Genomic DNA, 20,993 nt, shown 5'->3' on the forward strand with positions numbered 1-20,993 from the left:
ATGAATAAAGTATTCCTATTCGCATTCTCTCTCTCTCTCTCTCTCTCTCTCTCTCTCTCTTAACATGTGGGTTACTTTCCCTCGCAAAAGCCATACGCACTTTGCTGTTTTTGTTTACCTCCGTCACCCTCACCCCCCACTCAACCACTCAGTCGACTGACCCCCGCTTACCTGGCATTTTATACGTTTGAACATATACATATACTTACAGAAGACATGCCCAATTCGAAAGTGTGTATGACATGAACACACGCATAAACCGCGCAGCGTCTTTTTTTTCGTTCACCCATATTTAGATGTATGGGGACAGAAGATATTCATCTTCGTCGATCCATTTCCTTATCCAGATATACACACAGGAGACGAACACACACACACACAAGCACGCGCGCGCACACACACACACACACACGCGCGTACGCACGCCCGCATCCCCCCCTCCCCACTTCCCCTTACCCCGCACGTGCATCGTTTTCTTCGGTTTAAGTATATATGCACACAGAAGACGTACGACTCCCTCCCCCCCCCCCCCCCCTCCACCCTGTGCTTCACAAAATATACACACAGCCGATGTGCACATTCCAGACGGCTGGGGGACGAGCAGCTGCTGTCGTGCCTGCTGTTCTGGCAGGACGTGACGGAGTACGGCGCCACGGAGGACCGCTCTGCGGACAGGCTGCTGCGACTGTGTCACGCTTGGAACATCTACAACAAGTTCCTGTCGGAGGACAGTCCCCATAAAGTCGGTACGTGAACGAAAGGGAGGGGAGGGAGTTTGAGGAGGGAGGGAGGAAGGAAGTACAAGGGGGTAGGGTGTGGGGGGAGGGCAAGGGCGAGGGCTCTTATGGTACCGGGAGACAGACGTATTGTTGCGTTCGCTCATTGCTGGCTTTCGTTCAAAGATGCAGCTACCAACCCAAGAGTACTGAGAGTTTGTGCTTGCTCGTAGTATAAGTATGAACAGGCTATGAAGAGAAATGGCAATCCAACAGCTTCAGTTTCAGCTTCAATGAGGTGTCAAGGCAATGCAGACAAATCCACTAGTCGACTGTGGAACGTTAGGGATCAGTAGATTTTAAGGAAAGGGGGGCTGAGGGGGGGAGGGGGGGGAGCGGGGGGAGAGTGGGGGGGCGGGGGCAGGGGCAGGGGCATGGGGCGGGGGAGGGAAGGGGGGGTTGGGGAGTGATGAAAACACGAAGGAGGGCTCGTGAAAGAAAGCAAAGGCGAGGCACAGAGGTAGGATGGCGCAGTGGAGAGCGAAAGGCGGGGGAGGAGGAGAACATGGACATAAGAGAGGAAAGAGCTGGGAGACTGAATCAGAGAGAGAAGCGATTGAGGAGGGTTTGTCTGTTGCGTGGGTGTTCAGGGAGGGGTGAGATGAATGTTCAGAAGAATCAGAATCAGTTGTTGTTTTTTTTCCATTAAGGCCATAAAGAAAACAACAACAAATGGAGTATTAAAAGGAGGTGGGTCACAGAGAAAACGACAACAATAACAGATGGAGTATTAAAAAGGAGGTATGTCATACAGAAGACAATAACTACAGATGGAGTATTAAAAAGGAGGTATGTCATACAGAAGACAATAACAATAACAGATGGAGTATTAAAAAGGAGGTATGTCATACAGAAGACAATAACAATAACAGATGGAGTATTAAAAAGGAGGTATGTCATACAGAAGACAATAACAATAACAGATGGAGTATTAAAAGGAGGTATGTCATACAGAAGACAATAACAATAACAGATGGAGTATTAAACAGGAGGTATGTCATACAGAAGACAATAACAATAACAGATGGAGTATTAAACAGGAGGTATGTCATACAGAAGACAATAACATAACAGATAGAGTATTAAACAGGAGGTATGTCATACAGAAGACAATAACAATAACAGATGGAGTATTAAAAAGGAGGTATGTCATACAGAAGACAATAACAATAACAGATGGAGTATTAAAAAGGAGGTATGTCATACAGAAGACAATAACAATAACAGATGGAGTATTAAAAAGGAGGCATGTCATACAGAAGACAATAACAATAACAGATGGAGTATTAAAAAGGAGGTATGTCATACAGAAGACAATAACAATAACAGATGGAGTATTAAAAAGGAGGTATGTCATACAGAAGACAATAACAATAACAGATGGAGTATTAAAAGGAGGTATGTCATACAGAAGACAATAACAACAACAGATGGAGTATTAAAAAGGAGGTATGTCATACAGAAGACAATAACAATAACAGATGGAGTATTAAAAAGGAGGTATGTCATACAGAAGACAATAACAATAACAGATGGAGTATTAAAAAGGAGGTATGTCATACAGAAGACAATAACAATAACAGATGGAGTATTAAAAGGAGGTGTAGGAGACTCAGACAGACAGAACGAAGGAAAAGGTAAGAAAAAGAAAAGGCGAAACACTCGTGTATTTAGTAATGATTTTTTTTTTTTTTTTAAAGTACTTACATCACAGAGATAGATGCACACGAAAGGTTGTTGAGAAAATGAAGGCGTGGGTAATAGAAGCACAGTGAACAGGAGAACAAGTTTCAGTTTTCAGTTTCACTTTCTCAATGAGGCGTCACTGCGTTCGGACAAATCCATACACGCTACACCACATCTGTTGAGCAGATGCCTGACCAGCAGCATAACCCAACGCGCTTAGTCAGGCCTTGAGTGCATGCTTACATATTTGTGTACCTATGAAAGTGGATTTCATTTTACGTAATTTCGCCAGAGGACAACACTCTCGTTGCCATGGGTTCTTTTTCAGTGCGCCAAGTGCGTGCTGCACACGGGACCTCGGTTTATCGTCTCATCCGAAAGACTAGACGCTCAGTTTGATTTTCCAGTCAAACTTAGGAGAAAGGGCGAGAGCGGGATTCGAACCCACACCCTCACGGACTCTCTGTATTGGCAGCTGAGCGTCTTAACCATTCTGCCACCTTCCTACCAGGAGAACAAACGAAAGAAAAGAAACCGAAGCATACAGCATAACTATAAAGTGTTGTATTTCCCCCCACCTCCCCCCCCCCCCCCCCCCCTTTTTTTTTTTCGTGCAACGTTTGAGACGATGTTCACAGTCAGTTCTCACATCGACTTCCCTGTTCGGTCACTTCTCATCAGAGATTTCAGAGCAGGACCGTCTGAACCTCCACAAGACCTTGCAGTCTGCCCGGGACTTCATCGAGGCGTCTGTGTTCGACACGGCCAAGGTGCTGGCGGTCACCAAGCTGGAGAAGGCTTGGGTTCGATTCCTCAAGGAAGACCTCAAGGCGTTCTTGGAGTAAGAGTGTGTGTGTGTGTGTGTGTGTGTGTGTGTGTGTGTGTGTGTGTGTGTGTGTGTGTGTGTGTGTGTGTGTGTGTGTGTGTGTGTGTGTGTGTGTGTGTGTGTGTAACTGCTTTCATAAAAGATGATGATAACGATATTTATCATTGTTACTAATAATGTTGTTGTTACGATTACTACTACTACTACTACTACTACTCCTACTCCTACTATTACTACTGCTGCTATGCTGCTACTATTACTGCTGCTATTACAACTTCTTTTGTTTTCATTGTGGTTATATTGATATTATTGTTATTACAGTATTTTATGATGATGATGATGATGACGATGATGATGATGATTATTATTATTATCTTCTGACAGCTGTCGGGTCCGTGTTGGCGGAGAGAGCCCACCCAGCACTGCAGAAGCCATTGAAATCACCGTCACCGACCAGGACGTCCTCATCAAGCGACCTCGACCTTGGGTTCGAAGGTCAGTCATTTTTAGCCTTTGGCCTTGGATATTTGGTAACGGGGGGTGTGTATGCGAGCAGTCTCACCCGTTTTGAGAGATGTACATTTGATGAAGATATGTAATTTTCTCCGTGTAAGTTTCACCCGTTTTCACACCGAATATCCCATCACCCCCCTCCCCCTTCCACCGCCCTTCAGCACCACTACCTTTTTAGGCATCAGCCACCATTCCTTCCACCACATCACCTACACCTCCCTCTTCCCCCATCTTTAAGCGTCCTCTCTCTCCCTCTCTCAGTAAGATATTGATATTATTATTTTTTAAATTTTTTTTAAAGACATTAATTGTTTTCTAACTTAAAATTTTAGTGCATTTGGAATCTTTGGGTAAAGACTGCAAAATATTTCTCACTCGATGTTTAGCATGCCGTGATGAACACTTATTTTCAAAGCGTACTGAGAGAGAGAGAGAGAGAGAGTTTATTTTTAGCTCAGCATGCACACTCTGGAGGCCATACTGTTGGTTGTGTCACGTGTCTTTTGAACTTAACCAATCACGTGTTTGCTTTCGCGCTGAGGTGTAGAGGGAGGTGGAAGGAAGGGCTGATTTTGCATGCAACATGCCTTAAATTTTTTTTCTTTTTTTTTCTTTTTCTATCTTATTCATTTGTTTAATTTTTGCGGGTGTGTGTGCTGGACTGGAGAAAGTGGGTGGTGCTGTTGGTATACTTTGCGTGGTGTTTGGACTTGCATGTACGGTTTGATCTGAGAGTGGATGTTTCATTTGTAAGGTGTGTGTAGTTAAATTTTATCGAATTCTTTCCTGTACGAAAATGGAATTATTCGGAAATGTAAAGTTGACCTAGTTTCTTCTTATTAATCAGGTAAGTGACAGCATGCATTTCTTTTCCTTTTTGTAAATATCACGAGTTTTCTAAAGCGTGTTTTGGGTACTGTTATAAAGACATGATTAATTTTTTGTTCATATTATTATGAAATCAACTGTTCAATGCCATTGTTCTTTTATTTACTGGTAATATACCCGTGAAAATTGTTTTCTGTTTCTTCTTTTTTATCATTCAAAGACACTTTCGTGGTTTATTATCATGTTTTGAATAATCTTTCCTTTCATTTTATTGTCTGTTCTATTCTCTATGTGTATCGCTTCGTACATGCATGCATGCATGCGTGCGTGCGTGCGTGCGTGCGTGTGTGTGTGTGTGTGTGTGTGTGTGTGTGTGTGTGCGTGCGTGCGTGCGTGCGTGCGAGCGTACGTGCGTGCATGCGTGCGTACGAGTGTGTGTGTGTGTGTGTGTGTGTGTGTGTGTGTGTTTTGTCAATAGTATAATTCATATACCCAAGAATTCTTTTGCTATTGGCGAAGAAATCATTTTTTTTTTTTTTAAATGACAGGTTCTAGACCAAAACAAAACAAATCTGTGAGTCACAATCACATTTGAAACGTTGCATTGAATCTGTTCACGGTGTAAGAAGAATCACATGTAAAAATCACATCACCATTCTGCATTGCCACACACAAAAATCACCACATGTAGAATCAAGTCAGTGCTTTCAAAATCGCCACATGTAACAAAAAAAAAAAGATCACGTCACTGATAAAGATGGCAACGTAAACAATCATATCACCCATAAAATCACTACATGTAAAATTAAATCACTGCTTGTGAAAGCACCACATGTAGGATTGTAACACCGCTTGTAAAATCACATCACCACATGTTTGCAGTGAGTGTGTGATTTTTTTTTTTCATGTATAGTCAATAGTCAATAGATTTTGTATACGTAAAGCGCTTCAAGGAAAAAAAAACACTGAACAAATATTCATTATGATTGTCAATATTATTGTTGTTGTTGTTATTATTATTATTATTATTGTTGTTGTTGTTGTTGTTGTTGATTATATTCTGTGGCAGCACCACAAGTGAAATCATCACAATATTTTTCGATATTCGAAAAAACACAATATTAAGTGCCACCCTTTCCAAATGTAATCGCTTTGACATTTGGTGTGGGTTTTTTTTGTTTTGTCTGTTTGTTTTTTTGTTGTTGTTGTTGTTGTTGTTTTTACACATACATTGACTTAGTGTGTTTAACACGCTCAAAGAAGAATGTGTGACAACATTTTGATAGATTACGTATCTATATGAAATATCATCAGCAAAAACTTTTAGGAAAATTAATCACTCTATAGAAAACAAGTTTACAGAGAAAAAATGCACAGTATAGTTATTAAAATGGAATTGTTGTTTAGATAAATGCAAAAAACCAACAACAAAAAACCAACAACAAAAACAAAAAAGACAAAAAAACAACAAACAAACCCCAAAACAAAAAAATCAAAAAACACAAAAACCAATGTGAATGAAAGGTATTGCGCAATATACAAGCTGTAGTACTAAAAACAAACATAAAAAGTACGGTACGGTTTGGCTTAAAGTTCGGCTTGTATACCGCATAATCAATTTCGTCTTTATCTCCCGTTTTCTTATCTTTCAATACTGCTGTGCTATCAAGCTCTGGAATCAATATTGTCAGCTTATTGATCTTCATTGAATCTGCATGCCATTCCTTTACTGTCACTGCATGTTTCTATCTTCTTTGATACAGCGTGTACAGAAACGAATATTTCAGATCAAGGTCTTTTTTTTTTTCAAGAGAAGCATAAACCACAACAATGTATGGCAACTTACGATTTTTAAAAATAATTTTGAAGAAACTAGCATGAAAATATGACACAAGAAATGCTATGTGAACTAAAGAACAGGCTTGTCAAGTGATATTTGATAGAACAGAAATCTGAAAGAAACAAGTTATCGATAGCGTTTAAACGTACAATATGTATTCATTGATCATCTATTTCTTTGATAACAGTTGTAGCACTTAGCTTTATGAACACGCGTAAATATAATGATACTAATTCAAGAATGTGTAGGCGCGTTAAGCTTACATAAACTCGCGTTAATATAATGGTCCTAATTCTTATATATTTGTATTTTTTTTTATCACAACAGATTTCTCTGTGTGAAATTCATGCTGATCTCCACAGGGAGAGCACGTCGCTACACTACAGCGCTACCTATTTTTTGGTATTTTTTTCTGCGTGCAGTTTTATTTGTTTTTCCTATCGAAGTGGATTTTTCTACATAATTTCGTTAGTAACAACCCTTTTGTTGCCGTGGGTTGTTTTACGTGCGCTAAGTGCATGTTGCACACGGGACCTCGGTTTATCGTCTCATCCGAATGACTACTGTCCAGACCACCACTCAAGGTCAAGTGGAGGGGGAGAACATATCGGCGGCTGAGCCGTGACTCGAACCAGCGCGCTCAGATTCTCTCGCTTCCTAGGCGGACGCGTTACCTCTAGGCCATCACTCCACATGAATGCACAGGCACGCAGGCACGCGCGCACGCACCCGTGCACGGCAGGACACATACACACATTCTTGTGTTAACGACAAAGAAACATTACCTGTGGAATAGGCTAATTCTATGCTTAATGTTACGGAGTTGAAGAACACTGAACGAATACGGAACACACCACATTTTGGGAACGGAATAAATTACGATTTCTACAGTTTCAGTGTAAAAAAAAAAAATTTTGTTGTTGTTGTTGAAAATCTAAAAATTGAGGTTAATATGATTTTTATAGACCTCAGCAGATTTTCTGAGCTTTTGAACAATCTTAATTTCATTATCCTGGATTATTTTGATTTGTTGTTATTATTCAAGGTTCGATTATATATATAATCATAATCATTACATCTTGATATCTTTTTCTTTCTTTCATTTATTTTTTTATTTTTTGGTCACTATTATTGATGTATTCACTGGTTTTGCATGTTTCTCTGATTTTGTTTTTTTTTCTTAGATTGCAGCCCATCAGGTAAATTTGATCACTGTTTGATCACTGTGTATAACTGTAATATTCGTGTAATCATGGCGTGCTTCTCTCTCGTTTTGTTTTTCCCCTTTGGGTGGAATGTTTGGTGTTGGGAACCAGTGTGCACTTTGGTGTGCTTGCCGTGCTGTGTAAACACACATGCTTTTTTTTTTTTCCTCCCTCCTTGCCTTGCCTTTCAGCCGTGAGTGTGTGGATGGTAAGCGCGAATTTGTTGTTGTGACTTAAGTGAGGAGTTATTGATCATCATTGAGTACAGAAGCGTGTGTGTGTGTGTGTGTGTGTGTGTGTGTGTGTGTGTGTGTGTGTGTGTGTGTGTGTGTGTGTGTGTGTGTGTGTGTGTGTGTGTGTGTGTGTGTGTGTGTGTGTGTGTGTGTGTGTGTTTCGTTCGTCTTCAGTTTAACGTCTTTCCACTTGAAGTGATATTAGACGATTTGAGTGAGGAATTGTTGATCATCATTGATTACAGAAGCATGTGTGTGTGTGTGTGTGTGTGTGTGTGTGTGTGTGTTTTACGTCTGTCTCTCATACTCTCCCCTGAATCACCACCCCTCTTTTCTCTCTGTTTCTCTCTGTCTCTCTTTGTCTGTCTGTCTATCTGTCTGTCTCTCTCTATGTCTCCCTCAATAACTCGTCTTTTCCGTCCTCTCTCTCTCTCTGTCTCACTATTTGTCTGTCTCTCTCTCTGTTTCTGTCTTTGACTCTGTCTCTGTCTTTCTCTCCTCTCTGTCTCTGTCTCTTCCTCTCTCTCTCCCCCCCTCTCTCAATCACTATCTCTCTCTCTGTCTCACTATCTGTCTCTCTCTGTGTTTCTCTCTCTGTCTCTGTCTCTCTCTCCCCCCATCTCTCTCTCTTTCTCTCCTGTCCATGTGTTTTTTTTTTGTTTTTTTGGGGGTTTTTTTGTTTGTTTTTGCTTCGATTGCTCTTTTCGTCTCTGGCACTTCCTCGCCACCCCACCCCCCTCTCTCTTTCTTCTCTCCATCTCTTGCCCATTCTTCGTTTTACACTTAGAATGGAATATTTTGTCAATGTAACTCGTCCTTTTAACTTGCCATCTTACACAACTGTTACTTAACTCTCTGGAAATAACCTATTGAAACAAAACCACTATTGGAACTTACTTCAAGTTTTGTGTATTGTGTGATTTCATACGAGAAGCATGAAATTACTGTCATACGGATCTAAGGATCTTTTACGTAAAAAAAAATTGCATTTTTTCTTGAAGAATCTTAATTGTTCTTATCGTCGTTATAGTATATATTTGTATTAGCGGATATTTTTGCAATGATAAAAATATTATCAGAATGTTTTGCGACAGCAGGTAATTATGGGGAAAAAAGTTATTCGTCAAGAAGTCCATTGGCAAAGTTGGCGGTTTAACTGGCAAAGGAGGATATAACTGAAATTTATTCCGGAAAAGAAGGAAGCAAAATGATCCAGTATTAAAAACTCAGTATATGACAATATATTGTATGTTTATTTGTTACATGAAATATCCTTTAAGAGGATGCAAAAGTTTCATGCCAATGCCATTTTGTGTTTTATTCATATTTTGGTGAGGGCAGTTTTTATCAAGGAAGATTTTACTTTGCAATCATTTGATATCACTGAAGACACAGCTTTGAAAACGGCAGTGTCCACAGAGTATGAATGTTAATTATCAACTGTTATTAGAAACATGTATTAAGGGGGAAACATCAATCAGTTCAGGTTAATGTTTGGGACGAATTATACAGACATAACAAAAAACCTTTATTTCAACAAACACATGTTACATCAGAAGATATGTGCTAACATTTCGTTGTCAATGCTAACTGATCACCTAAGACTTGCTATAGCAATCGGTGTTATAGTTATCGGTGAATGGTATAATGTATTGGCCATTATTCTAATAGGGGAAAATGCATGTCAAGAGAACAGTATGGGAGAAAACATTGTATTATTGGTACGACGCAATGGCTGAATACACAGCTCGAGAGAATACTTTTCGTTGCATTTATGTTCGCGTATATATATTTATATATATATATATAAGCGGATGTGTGTGATAAAACTGATGTTTGTATTGAAAACGCACGATAATAATCACACAATTCTACAAACACAGCTTTCAGCATAATAACACGTGTCTTGTTTGCCATTTTGTGTGTATTCATCAGTATCTTTCTTTGTACGTTGGTCGTCGAATAAAAAAAATGTATTGCTGAACGAGCGAAATTAGAAAGCACCCTTTTTGTGGAAAGAGATGATTCTTTGTATTTGATGGCTGCTCTGTGTCGTAGATCAGTAGTCACAAGGGTATTAAGGATGCACTCCGCTGATTGTTTTTTTATAATGTATGCATCTGTTCCTTTGCATTTGTTGTCTCAGTCTTCCTGTCTGACTCTCTCTATCTCTCCTTAGTTTTTTCGACTAGTTTTTCTTCCTTTTGCTTGCTTCTCTGTTTGACAGTTACCGCCATGTCACTTTTGTTTTTTCGTCTGCGTTTTCTGTTCGATCTTCTTTCTCTTCGTCGTCGTTCTCGTCGTCGTTTTCTTCCTACTGCTCTTCTCCATCCCTTTCCCTTATTGTCCTTTACTGGGTTTTTCGTTTATTCGTATGGTTATTATTCCTATCCATGTCATTGAAATTCTGTTTTAACTGTCCTGTTTTTCGTTGTAATGATAGTTAAATGCTGTTGCTATGAAGAATACTGACATTTGTAATATTTATAATATTTTCAGGACAGTAGGGCCTGGGTTATATCCATATGTATTATACAAATATCACGTGTGTGTGTGTGTGTGTGTGTGTGTGTGTGTGTGTGTGTGTGTGTGCGTGCGTGCGTGCGTGCGTGTGTGTGTCTTTGCAGACATTCTCTGCTCTGTCACAGAACAGAACAGATTCCGTTCACCTCACCTTCCTCTGTTCCCCAAACTTTCCTGCCTGTTGTAACCCCTCCAGCTGAAACTGATACATCGAATCTGCTCCCCCCCCCCCCTCCCATCCCAACCCCCCCCCCCTCTCACACTTCCCACCCATCCGCTCCTCCTGCTTTCCTTCATTCCCTTGAGAATACCATTTCCAACACGTCGCATAGACTATCATTTGAAACATTTTCTCTGCGTGTGCAGCTGCCGTGTTCTTAAGAATTAATTTTCTTCAGATCTGTTGATTGGAAGCGGGTGGTTGTTTTAAAGTTCATTCTTAATTTTAATTCATTTTTCAAAAAGAAGAATGTATTCTTATTATGCTGAATACAATGATGATTTGATAAACATTTGAGGCTCAGAGGTGGTACTAAACAAACAAATAAACGTGCCTGAACACAGTTGTAAGAATGAACATTGAGACACGGTACAACGGTAGTTTCTTTAACATTCAATTTAAAACATATATTTTCCCCTTGCAAAAGAAGGTTCTAGTCTTTCAAAAACAAAGATATTGCAATACCGTAAACATGTTAACAAAACTATGCATTAATCACGTGACAGAGATCTATGCTGACACTTTCTCGTATGTCAAAACATTTTCCTTATTTCTAGCCACATTACCATAACTATAGTATATATATTACAATACTATGCACATTTCAAACACCAACAACTACAGCCATTTCTCGCCCATGCACAAGTGCAACTGCGTGTGTTTTCTCTGCCAATGTTTTAATGTGTCTTTTCCCTGTGTTATTTTCAGTTCAATAGGCTATATACATACATATACACACACGTGCACATACATACATCATCATATACAAACATATTCATGTACACATGATGTACAAATACCTGTATACACCCACACATACACTCACATACATATTGTTGTATTGTATCAACAAAACTGTTTCACAACAATAAAGCGTGCGTTCTGTCTATTTTCTTTTTCTTTTATATGATACAAAGATTTTATTTTTACACTCTGAGAAACAAGATCAATAATATCAAAACAAGAGAGAGAGAGAGGGGGGGGGGGGAGAAAGAGAGTGAGAAGAAAAGAAAACTACCCCCGTCGCCCCCCCCCCCCAGAACACACACACACACCCCACCACACCCCCCGCCCCCCACTTAAAAAAATCTCTTGGAGTTAATCTCTTTTTGCTGTTATCAAGTTCAGCACGACCGTTAATATTTTCGTAAGCATTGAATACGTCATGCCAGAAAAGATTATACTGATCATTGATAAACCTTTGGGCAACAGGGCAATTCAAGCTGTTTGTTTCTGGGCACGTTACTTGGATGCTGTGTTTCCACTTTATACTCCCTGTGTTCAGATTCTCAGTTCACGTCAGTTTCAATGCTTGTACAAAGGCTTTAATTATAGACAGGCACGTTACCTGGATGATTTGTTTCACTCCCTGTGTACAGATTCTTAATCAAAGTCCGTTTTAATGCTTGTACAAAGGCTTTGAATAATAGACAATCCAATACTTCCATCGGAATGGGAAGGTAGGTCTTCTTACAAGTTGTCATCGAATCCTCAAACGTATCCTCAACACTGATGTTGAAAACAATATATGGTAAATACTTTGATATCCTGTGGAAACAATACATGGTAATTGCTTTAATATCCTGTGAAAACTATTATTATGGTAGATACTGTAATATCCTGTGGAAACAATACATGGTAAATACTTTGATATCATGTGGGAACAATACATGGTAACTACTTTAATATCCAGTGAAAACTGTTATTATGGTAAATACTTTAATTTCTTGTGGAAACAATACATGGTAAATACTTTGATATCCTGTGGAAACAATACATGGTAATTGCTTTAATATCCCGTGAAAACTGTTATTATGGTAAATACTTTAATATCCTGTGGAAACAGTACATGGTAAATACTTTAATTACATGTGGAAACAATACATAGTAACTACTTTAATATCCAGTGAAAACTGTTATTATGGTAAATACTTTAATCTCCTGCGAAAGCAATCTATCTGTTTGATACTTTAGTCGACTATGAACGTAGTATCAATGGACAAACTGTTTCCTGTTTCGGTTTCGGTTTCAAGGAGGTGTCAAAGAGCGTGGACTGTCCATGCATGCTGTTGGAAATGCAACACACACACACACACACACACACACACACACACACACACACACACACACACACACACACGCACACACACACACGCACACACACACACACATATGTATATACGCACATTTACACAAAAACACTATCTGTTAGATAACGATGTAATAATATCGACTGCATGGAATATTGATAGACAGAAAATGGAGTCAGCATGCTGAGTTGCACAATTACACAACCCTACACGCTTTGTGCACCAAGTGCTAAAGATGATGATGATGATGATGATGATGTCGGTAGTGATTATTTGTAATCAGCAGTTTTGTATATAGAAGGCAAGCCCTGCAAAATGTGTATTAGTCGAGATTGTCTGTCTAGGTCTGCTTTTTTTGTGCACGTATGTGTTTAACAAGTTAGAGCCGGTGCGCATGTACACTTGCATGCTCGTTGGTGCGCTGAATACAATATGCTATTGTATTTCTGTTTGTGTGTGTCTGTTTGTCTGTCTGTCTGTCTGTCTGTCTGTCTATGTCTCATCATCTCTCTGTCTTTGTCTGTTTCTTTCTCTGCCTGTCTGTGTGTTTTTCTGTCTCTCACTTTCTACCCCTCTCTTCTTTCTTTCTCTCTCTCAGTATCGCTGTCTGTGTGTTTTTCTGTTTGATTGTCGACTGTCTATCTGTCTGTCTTTTTTTGTTCACCTCTGAATCTCTCTGTCTCTGTCTGTCCGTCCGTCTTTCTTTCTTTCTCTCGCTCTCTCTGTCTCTGTCTCTGTGCGTCTCTCTCTCTCTCTTGACTCTTGTGTTTTTAAAAATAACGCTAAATGTTTTTTGGTAAAAAGTTGCGTTAACAGGCCGCGCCAGCTGTGAATAAGTTATGTGAATGGCGATATTGAAATGAACCCTTCTGAGTATTCTTTGATAGTTTCCTTGTGGTTGGAGGACATGTTTTTATGATACACTCATGTATTCATTCAATGATCTGTTCATCAACCCGCCTGCTTTCTGACTTCGTTATTTATCATTGTGTCATGGTTGTTCATTTGTGTGCTTGGTCGTCAGTGGTTACTCATTTTCAAGACTTCATTCTTCTTTATTTTTCGTCCTTCACTGTTTTCTTTCGTCATCCTTCCATTTCCTCCCTTCCTTTCTGCTCACTCACAACTGTTTTGGTAGAAAGTATTTTCTAATAGTCTAATTCTGGTAAATTCCCAGTCTTCTCATAACATGATATTGTAAGACTGGCATCGTTAACCTATATACTTAGAAATCAACGAACATCATCCCACCTCTCTGTTCATTTCAGTTCAATACGGCTTTATTTTCTCGACAGCGAATTTTGTTCCAACATTTGACAATTGTCAAATAATGGCATGTCAGTCCTCTGTCTACATACGATATATAGATTTATTGTAGCGCCTGAACACCCTTCACCGCCCCCCCCCCCTCCCCGCCCTGAACAAGAATTATGTGAAACAACTGTAATAGTGCCATCCCAAGGCAGTGCAGTGTCGAACAACAAAATACTAGGAATCGTTTGTGTTGTGGCTCAAGCTTTGAATCACAGAACAAGAGCAAAATGCACAACAGTTGTCACATCTGCAATTTACAGGTGTAGTATAAAGAAAACGATAACAGAATGTACTTGGATGTATGCTGGTGTACTTTGTGAAGGGTAGAAGGGAGGTACAAGGCAGCCGAAACAACCACTTCTGTTTCACACCGACGTGGGCTTCTGCCCTCTGTCCTACCCTTTTCTACCCAATACATAATTACACACAAGTACTGTAACACCACCATCCCTGTCCATCTCTTTACCCAGAATCCCAGGCTCGGCAGCCTCAGAGCGGGCCCGGCGCCTGCAGAAGGCGCTGCTGTTGGCGGAAGACATAGACGATGAGCGGCGCGCGCAGAAGCGGAAGGAAGCGCAAGGAAAAGCGAAAGGAGATGGAGAGGGAGCGGCGCAAAGCCATCCGTGCCGCTTATGCCCGCCAGAGGGAGGCGAAGAAGAAAGTCAGCGTGACTAATGAGGTAGGAACCGGGTGGAATATGTACCCTGTGTACAAGAAAGTCAGCATGACCAGTGTGGTGAGAACCGGGTGGAATGAGTACCCTGTGTTTATTCCTGTGTAGAAGAAAGTCATCGTGACTAAAGAGGTGGGAATCAGGTGGAATGCGTACCCTACCATGTTTATTCCTGTGTAGAAGAAAGTCATCGTGACCAATGATTTGGGAATCGGGTGGAATGCGCCTTCTATGTTTATTCCTGAGTAGAAAAAAGTCAGCGTGAATTCTATTGAGGTAAGAACCGGGTGGAATGCGCACTGTATGTTTATTCCTGTGTAGAAGAAAGTCGGCGTGAACTCTAATGAGGTGAGAACCGGGTGGAATGCACATTCTATATTTATTCATGTATATAGGAAAATCAGCGTGAACTCTAATGAGGTAGGAACCGGGTGGAATGTGTACCCTACGTATATTCCTGTGCAGATTATATTGAGGTAAGAACCGGGTGGAATGCATACCCCATGTTGAATGCATGCCCCATGTTTATTCCTGTTTAGAAGAAAGTTGGCTTGACTAATGTAGTAAGAACCGGGTGGAATGCGTACCCGATGTTTATTCCTGAGTTGAAGAAAGTCGGCATGACTTATGTGGTAAGAACCGGGTGATTGTAGACATTTTATGTTTAAGTATAAATTTTCACATTCATTAATTATTTTTGAAATCACATTTATTTTTTATTTCAGGTCACATTTGTTAATCTGTTAGTCGGAATGAATAAGTTTGATACTGAATTACCATTGCGACATCATTTTCTGTTATTAAAAAAATGATAATAATAAGACAGTGAATGATCATGTCAAGTAAAGCATGAGTGAACTCAAGAAATGTTCCAAAACAAATAATCATTAATTTCACATTACGGACACTTTGACAGAGAATATTGACTCTTTTCGTGAAGAAGAAGAAAAAAACAACAACATGTTTTCACCATGAAAATGACAACATCGATGTTAGGAATCATGTCATCTCCCCAGCACACAATGACTGAATCACGTGTTGCACATCGCCTAGCTGACCACAGGACCAGGCAAGATCGGAGAGCCTTCATTCCATTCATGGATGTTTCAGTTTCTCAAGAAGGCGCCACTGCGTTCGGACGAATCCATATTTATAGGCTACACCACATCAGCTAGGCAGATGCCAGACCAGCAGCTTCCGGGCTTTCGTTTTTGCCTTCCCCGCCGGCGCCCTCTCTTCCGCGTATCCATTTCCCCACACAACGACAGAAAGCGTTGTCACCACTCCTCTTGAAATAGACGGATACCTCATTGGCCAGGAAAGCTGAAGCCAACTGGACGCCATATTGTTACTCGTATCCGGCCGTCAGTCCGTTGAGAAGTCGTCTGCGAACTGGTGGTAGTTTATGAAATATAACCGTGTATCTCCGATGAAATCGTGTTAATTAAGCTTGCCCCACGACATGCCAAATGTTTTGTCTTGATTGATATCTGTCAGTGATTTATTTACCAAGGTTATTACAGAAAAACAGTGCAGTGACACGCAGCGCAATGTTGCTGTGGAGGCAAACACAGGAATGTCAGCTTAACTAACGCCGTGAGCAAGTGAAAGCTCGAAGCAGTCATCGTAGCCATCTGAGCGTTCGGCTACATATATGAAGTTACCGCTTCGCGCTATATTGACACGAGTTGCAAAATGGCTAATTGAACGCTTCCGCTGGCTTCAGACAGCAATAGGGTTCAAAGAAGGCATGCGCTATCCACCTAATTTTAGAGCAATGGTTGGTCACTCGCGTAAATGTGCGAAATGCTGTTCACTTGATACACACTGATCAAATCTGCTACAGCGTTTTGAAAGGCGACAGCAGCACAATATCGAAGCAGCTTTACCCCACGCGCTTCGTCAGGCATTGAGTGCACATAGCATCAAGGACGGCTTGATGCTGCTACTGTTGTCATGTTTGTATGTGTGTGTGTGTGTGTGCCGCAGAAGCCGAAGAGCGCGGAGGGAGGGGGAGTGGAGGAGGCGGCAGATACGGTGGACACGGGTGGGGAGGAGGAGAAGGAGAAGAAGGGGGTGACGTATCAGGACCTGTCTGCCAACAGACAGTGAGTCTGTGTGTGTGTGTGTGTGTGTGTGTGTGTGTGTGAGAGAGAGAGAGAGAGAGAGAAAGAGAGAGAGAGTGTGTGTGTGTGTGTGTGTGTGTTCGTGCACGTGTGTGTGCGTGCGTGTGTGTGTGTGTGTGTTTGCGTGTGTGCCTGTGTAATTGTGTGTGAGCGTGTGTGTGCGTGCACGAATTTGTGTGTGTATGTATATATATATATATATATATATATATATATATATATATATATGTGTGTGTGTGTGTGTGTGTGTGTGTGTGTGTGTGTGTGTCTGAGAGAGAGAGAGGAGTGGGGGTGGGGGACATTTCCAACCACTGACGGGGTGTGGGAGGTTCTCATCTGGTTCCCGTCTTCCATTACAAAGTTTCATCTTGTCAGCCATCAAAAGTCAGTGCACAAACGGTAACATCAGGTCCCTGTCCAAAATGAAAAAAAAAAAACACAACAAAAAACAGGGGAGGGGAACGAAAGGGAATCCCTCCCAGATCAAGAGTACACAGTGTTTACTTTGTGTCTGTGAGCAAAACCACACAGTGTTCAGTGCAATACAATGCAATACAGTGCAATGCAATGGAATGCAATACAATACAATGCAATACAATACAATGAAGTGCAATATAAATACAATACAGTACAGCACAGCTCAGAACAGCACAGCACAGTACAAAACAATACAGTACAATGCAATGCAATATAAACAGAACACAACAGCACAACGCAACGCAACACAACACGACACAACACGACACGACACGACACGACACGACACGATGTAATGCAGTGCAATGCAGTTCAGTCTATGAATCGCATTGGAAATCATTTGTGCAGCTAAACGCTCGTCACTCACACGGCAAAGTCGCACCAGTCCACAGTCGATTTCCACGCCACATACACATGACAAAAGTTGAACTGAAAGATCAAAATGTAAAACGTATTAAGCTGTCCGTAACGTAACCCAACGTAATATGACGTAAGGTGATACAATACATACAATACAACATAATGCAGCACAAACGCAACGCAGTACAGTACAGTACAGTACAGTACAACACAACACAACACAGCACAACACAATTACAACGCAACGGAACACAACACAACACAACAGCACAGCACAGCACAGCACAGCACACCACACCACATCACAACACACCGCATCACATAACATCACAACACAACACATCCCATCACATCACAACACTGCACAACACAACGCAACAGCAACAACACAGCTCAACACCAGCAACAACACGACACACAACACAACACCACAACAACAACACAACACCAGCAACAACACGACACACAACACAACAACACAACAACAACAACACCAGCAACAACACGACACACAACACAACAACACAACAACAACACAACACCAGCAACAACACGACACACAACACAACAACAACAACAACACAACACCAGCAACAACACGACACACAACACAACAACAACAACAAGACAACACCAGCAACAACACGACACACAACACAACACAACAACAGCAACAACACAACACAACACATCACAATATTACACAACAACAACAACACATTACAGTACACTCTGCTGCTGCTGCTGCTGCCTGGCACAGGGTGATGTCCATGTGTCCTACAGTACAACACAATATAACAAACACAGAACACAGAGCACAGCACAGCACAGCACAACGCGCCGCACTGCAACGTAGCGTAACGAGGCGCTGTACAGCAATACACTATATTATTATACAATACAACACTGCGCAGCACAATACAATACAGTACAATAGAGGGCAACACAACACAACACGATTACAGCAACGCAACACAACGCAACGCAACGCAACACCACGCCACACCACACCACACCACAACCCAACTCAGCCTAACCCAACCCAACCCAACCCAATACACGCTGTTGCTGCTGCTGTCGCCCGGCACAGGGTGATGTCCATGTTCCGGAAGTACCTGACGGAGCATGAGAACAACAAGGACGTGCAGAACCTCATGCACCTCTACCAGGAGATCGAGGCATACTGGAACTCCAAGGACTCCAAGCAGAAGAAGGAGTCCATGGCTGCTCACATCTTCAAGTGAGTTTTTGTTGTTGTTGTTGTTGCTGTTGTTTGTTTCCGTCTTGCGTTTGCGTGTGTGTGTGTGTGTGTGTGTGTGTGTGTGTGTGTGTGTGTGTGTGTGTTTATGGGGGAGGTGGATGGGGATGGGAGGTGTGTGTGTGTGTGTGTTTATGGGGAGGTGGATGGGGATGGGAGGTGTGTGTGTGTGTGTGTGTGTGTGTGTGTGTGTGTGTGTGTGTGTGTTTATGGGGAGGTGGATGGGGATGGGAGGTGTGTGTGTGTGTGTGTGTGTGTGTGTGTGTGTGTGTGTGTGTGTGTGTGTGTGTGTGTGTGTGTGTGTGTGTGTGTGTGTGTGTGTGACATAGACGTAGAGTATACTTGTAACTGTGTATTTTGGGGGTATTATTTTTCCGTTGAAAAAAGAAATGCAATGTGCAACATAAACATGATACTTATTCTGTCAGTCGACATGTGTGTGTGTGTGTGTGTGTGTGTGTGTGTGTGTGTGTGTGTGTGTGTGTGTGTGTGTGTGTGTGTGTGTGTGAGAGCATCTGTCTGTGTCTGTAGCCGTATCTGTGTCTGTGTGTCTTTATGTATGTCTCTGTGTGTTTGCGCGCTTGCGTGCGTGGCGTGCATGCGTGCGTGCGCGCAGGTGCGTATGCATGTATACACGTGTGTGTGCATTGCTCACTTGCGAGTATGTTCACAGGTAGAGCGCCGCAAACGTATGACTGCGTGCGTGTGTTCATCACTTTGCAGTGAATGGACAGTAAACCAATAATGATAAGAAGAAAACGAAAAATAGCTCAGTTATGCCTGTTTCACTTTAAGACAATGCTTTGCCTTGTTTTAAAGTTAAACACGCATGGTCTAGCTCTTTTTCTTAATCTAATATATAATGCTTTGCCTTGCCATTATGCCCAACGCTTGGCTTTTATCATAGCTTGGGCTGACGTAAGCTTACAGGTGGGCCAACAGTGAGAGCTTTGTGCTCAATGGTTTCTCCGTTGCACTTACAGCTTTGTCGTTTGTGAAGGACAATGACTCTCAAACTATAAGACAAGACTGCGCTGGCTCTTAGTGCTGCAGCCTTGCGGGCTGGCTGGCCTTTGGGAATCATCCCAACACCGACTGTCCTGAAACCCCCTTGGCCTAGAGAGCGGGGATGTACAAATTCTAGCCCAGATAGGTGGGACAGCAGTCGCCCCCTCTGCAATTATGATGGTGATGATAGGACATGACTGACAATCATACAATGCTGTGTCTTGTGTGTCATCGCAGAACCTACCTGGACCCGCAGTCCAAGAAATACACACAGACCAACGAGCGTATCGGGCAGCGGCTGAACGCGGAGAAGGAGAGACCCAAGTCTGGCACCCTGAGGGAGATACAGCGCTTCGTGCTACCCCGGGTGGAGGAAACCTTCAAGGAGTTCCTCGCGGTGAGATGCTGATTTTGTTTTGTTGTTGGTAGTAATGATAATGATAATGGTGATGATGGTGATCATGATTATGATGAAGATAGTGATATTAGTAATGATTCTTCATGCTACCCCGGGTGGAGGAAACACCTTCAAGGAGTTCCTCGCGGTGAGATGCTGATTTTGTTTTGTTGTTGGTAGTAATGATAATGATAATGGTGATGATGGTGATCATGATTATGATGAAGATAGTGATATTAATAATGATTCTTCATGCTACCCCGGGTGGAGGAAACCTTCAAGGAGTTCCTCGCGGTGAGATGCTGATTTTGTTTTGTTGTTGTTGGTAGTAGTGCTGATGCTAATGATAATAGTGATCACGATTATGACAAAGATAGTGAAATGATAATGATTCTTCATTCTACCCCGGATGGGGGACATTTTCAGGGAGTTTCTGGCAGTGAAGTGCTGTGTGTGTATCTTTCTTTAACATTCTGAAACAGTGGTGTTTTGTTTTTGGTTTTTTATGTGTGTGTGTGTTGTTTTTTAAAGAAAAAATGGTGGGGCCTCAGTTGCATGCAGACAACGGAGCACCCATGTATCTTTTTCTTTTTCTTTTCCCCCTTTCTTTCCTTTTTCTTTTTTTTTTTTATCATAATTT

At 41.5% G+C, this 20,993-nt stretch overlaps 1 protein-coding gene across 1 annotated transcript in view; it reads left to right on the forward strand.

Annotated features, from left to right (window-relative positions):
- Nucleotides 1–20,993, forward strand: part of LOC143295827 (uncharacterized) — a 93,862-nt gene that overhangs the window by 36,989 nt on the left and 35,880 nt on the right. Inside the window, 9 exon segments of the mRNA XM_076607469.1 lie at nt 586–746; nt 3,144–3,303; nt 3,673–3,783; nt 7,654–7,668; nt 14,525–14,624; nt 14,626–14,733; nt 16,717–16,835; nt 18,781–18,930; nt 20,194–20,353. Of these exon segments, the coding sequence (XP_076463584.1) occupies nt 586–746; nt 3,144–3,303; nt 3,673–3,783; nt 7,654–7,668; nt 14,525–14,624; nt 14,626–14,733; nt 16,717–16,835; nt 18,781–18,930; nt 20,194–20,353 (1,084 nt within the window).

Source organism: Babylonia areolata, chromosome 21, assembly GCF_041734735.1.
Source record: "Babylonia areolata isolate BAREFJ2019XMU chromosome 21, ASM4173473v1, whole genome shotgun sequence".
In the NCBI taxonomy this organism is placed as follows: Eukaryota; Metazoa; Mollusca; class Gastropoda; order Neogastropoda; family Buccinidae; genus Babylonia; species Babylonia areolata.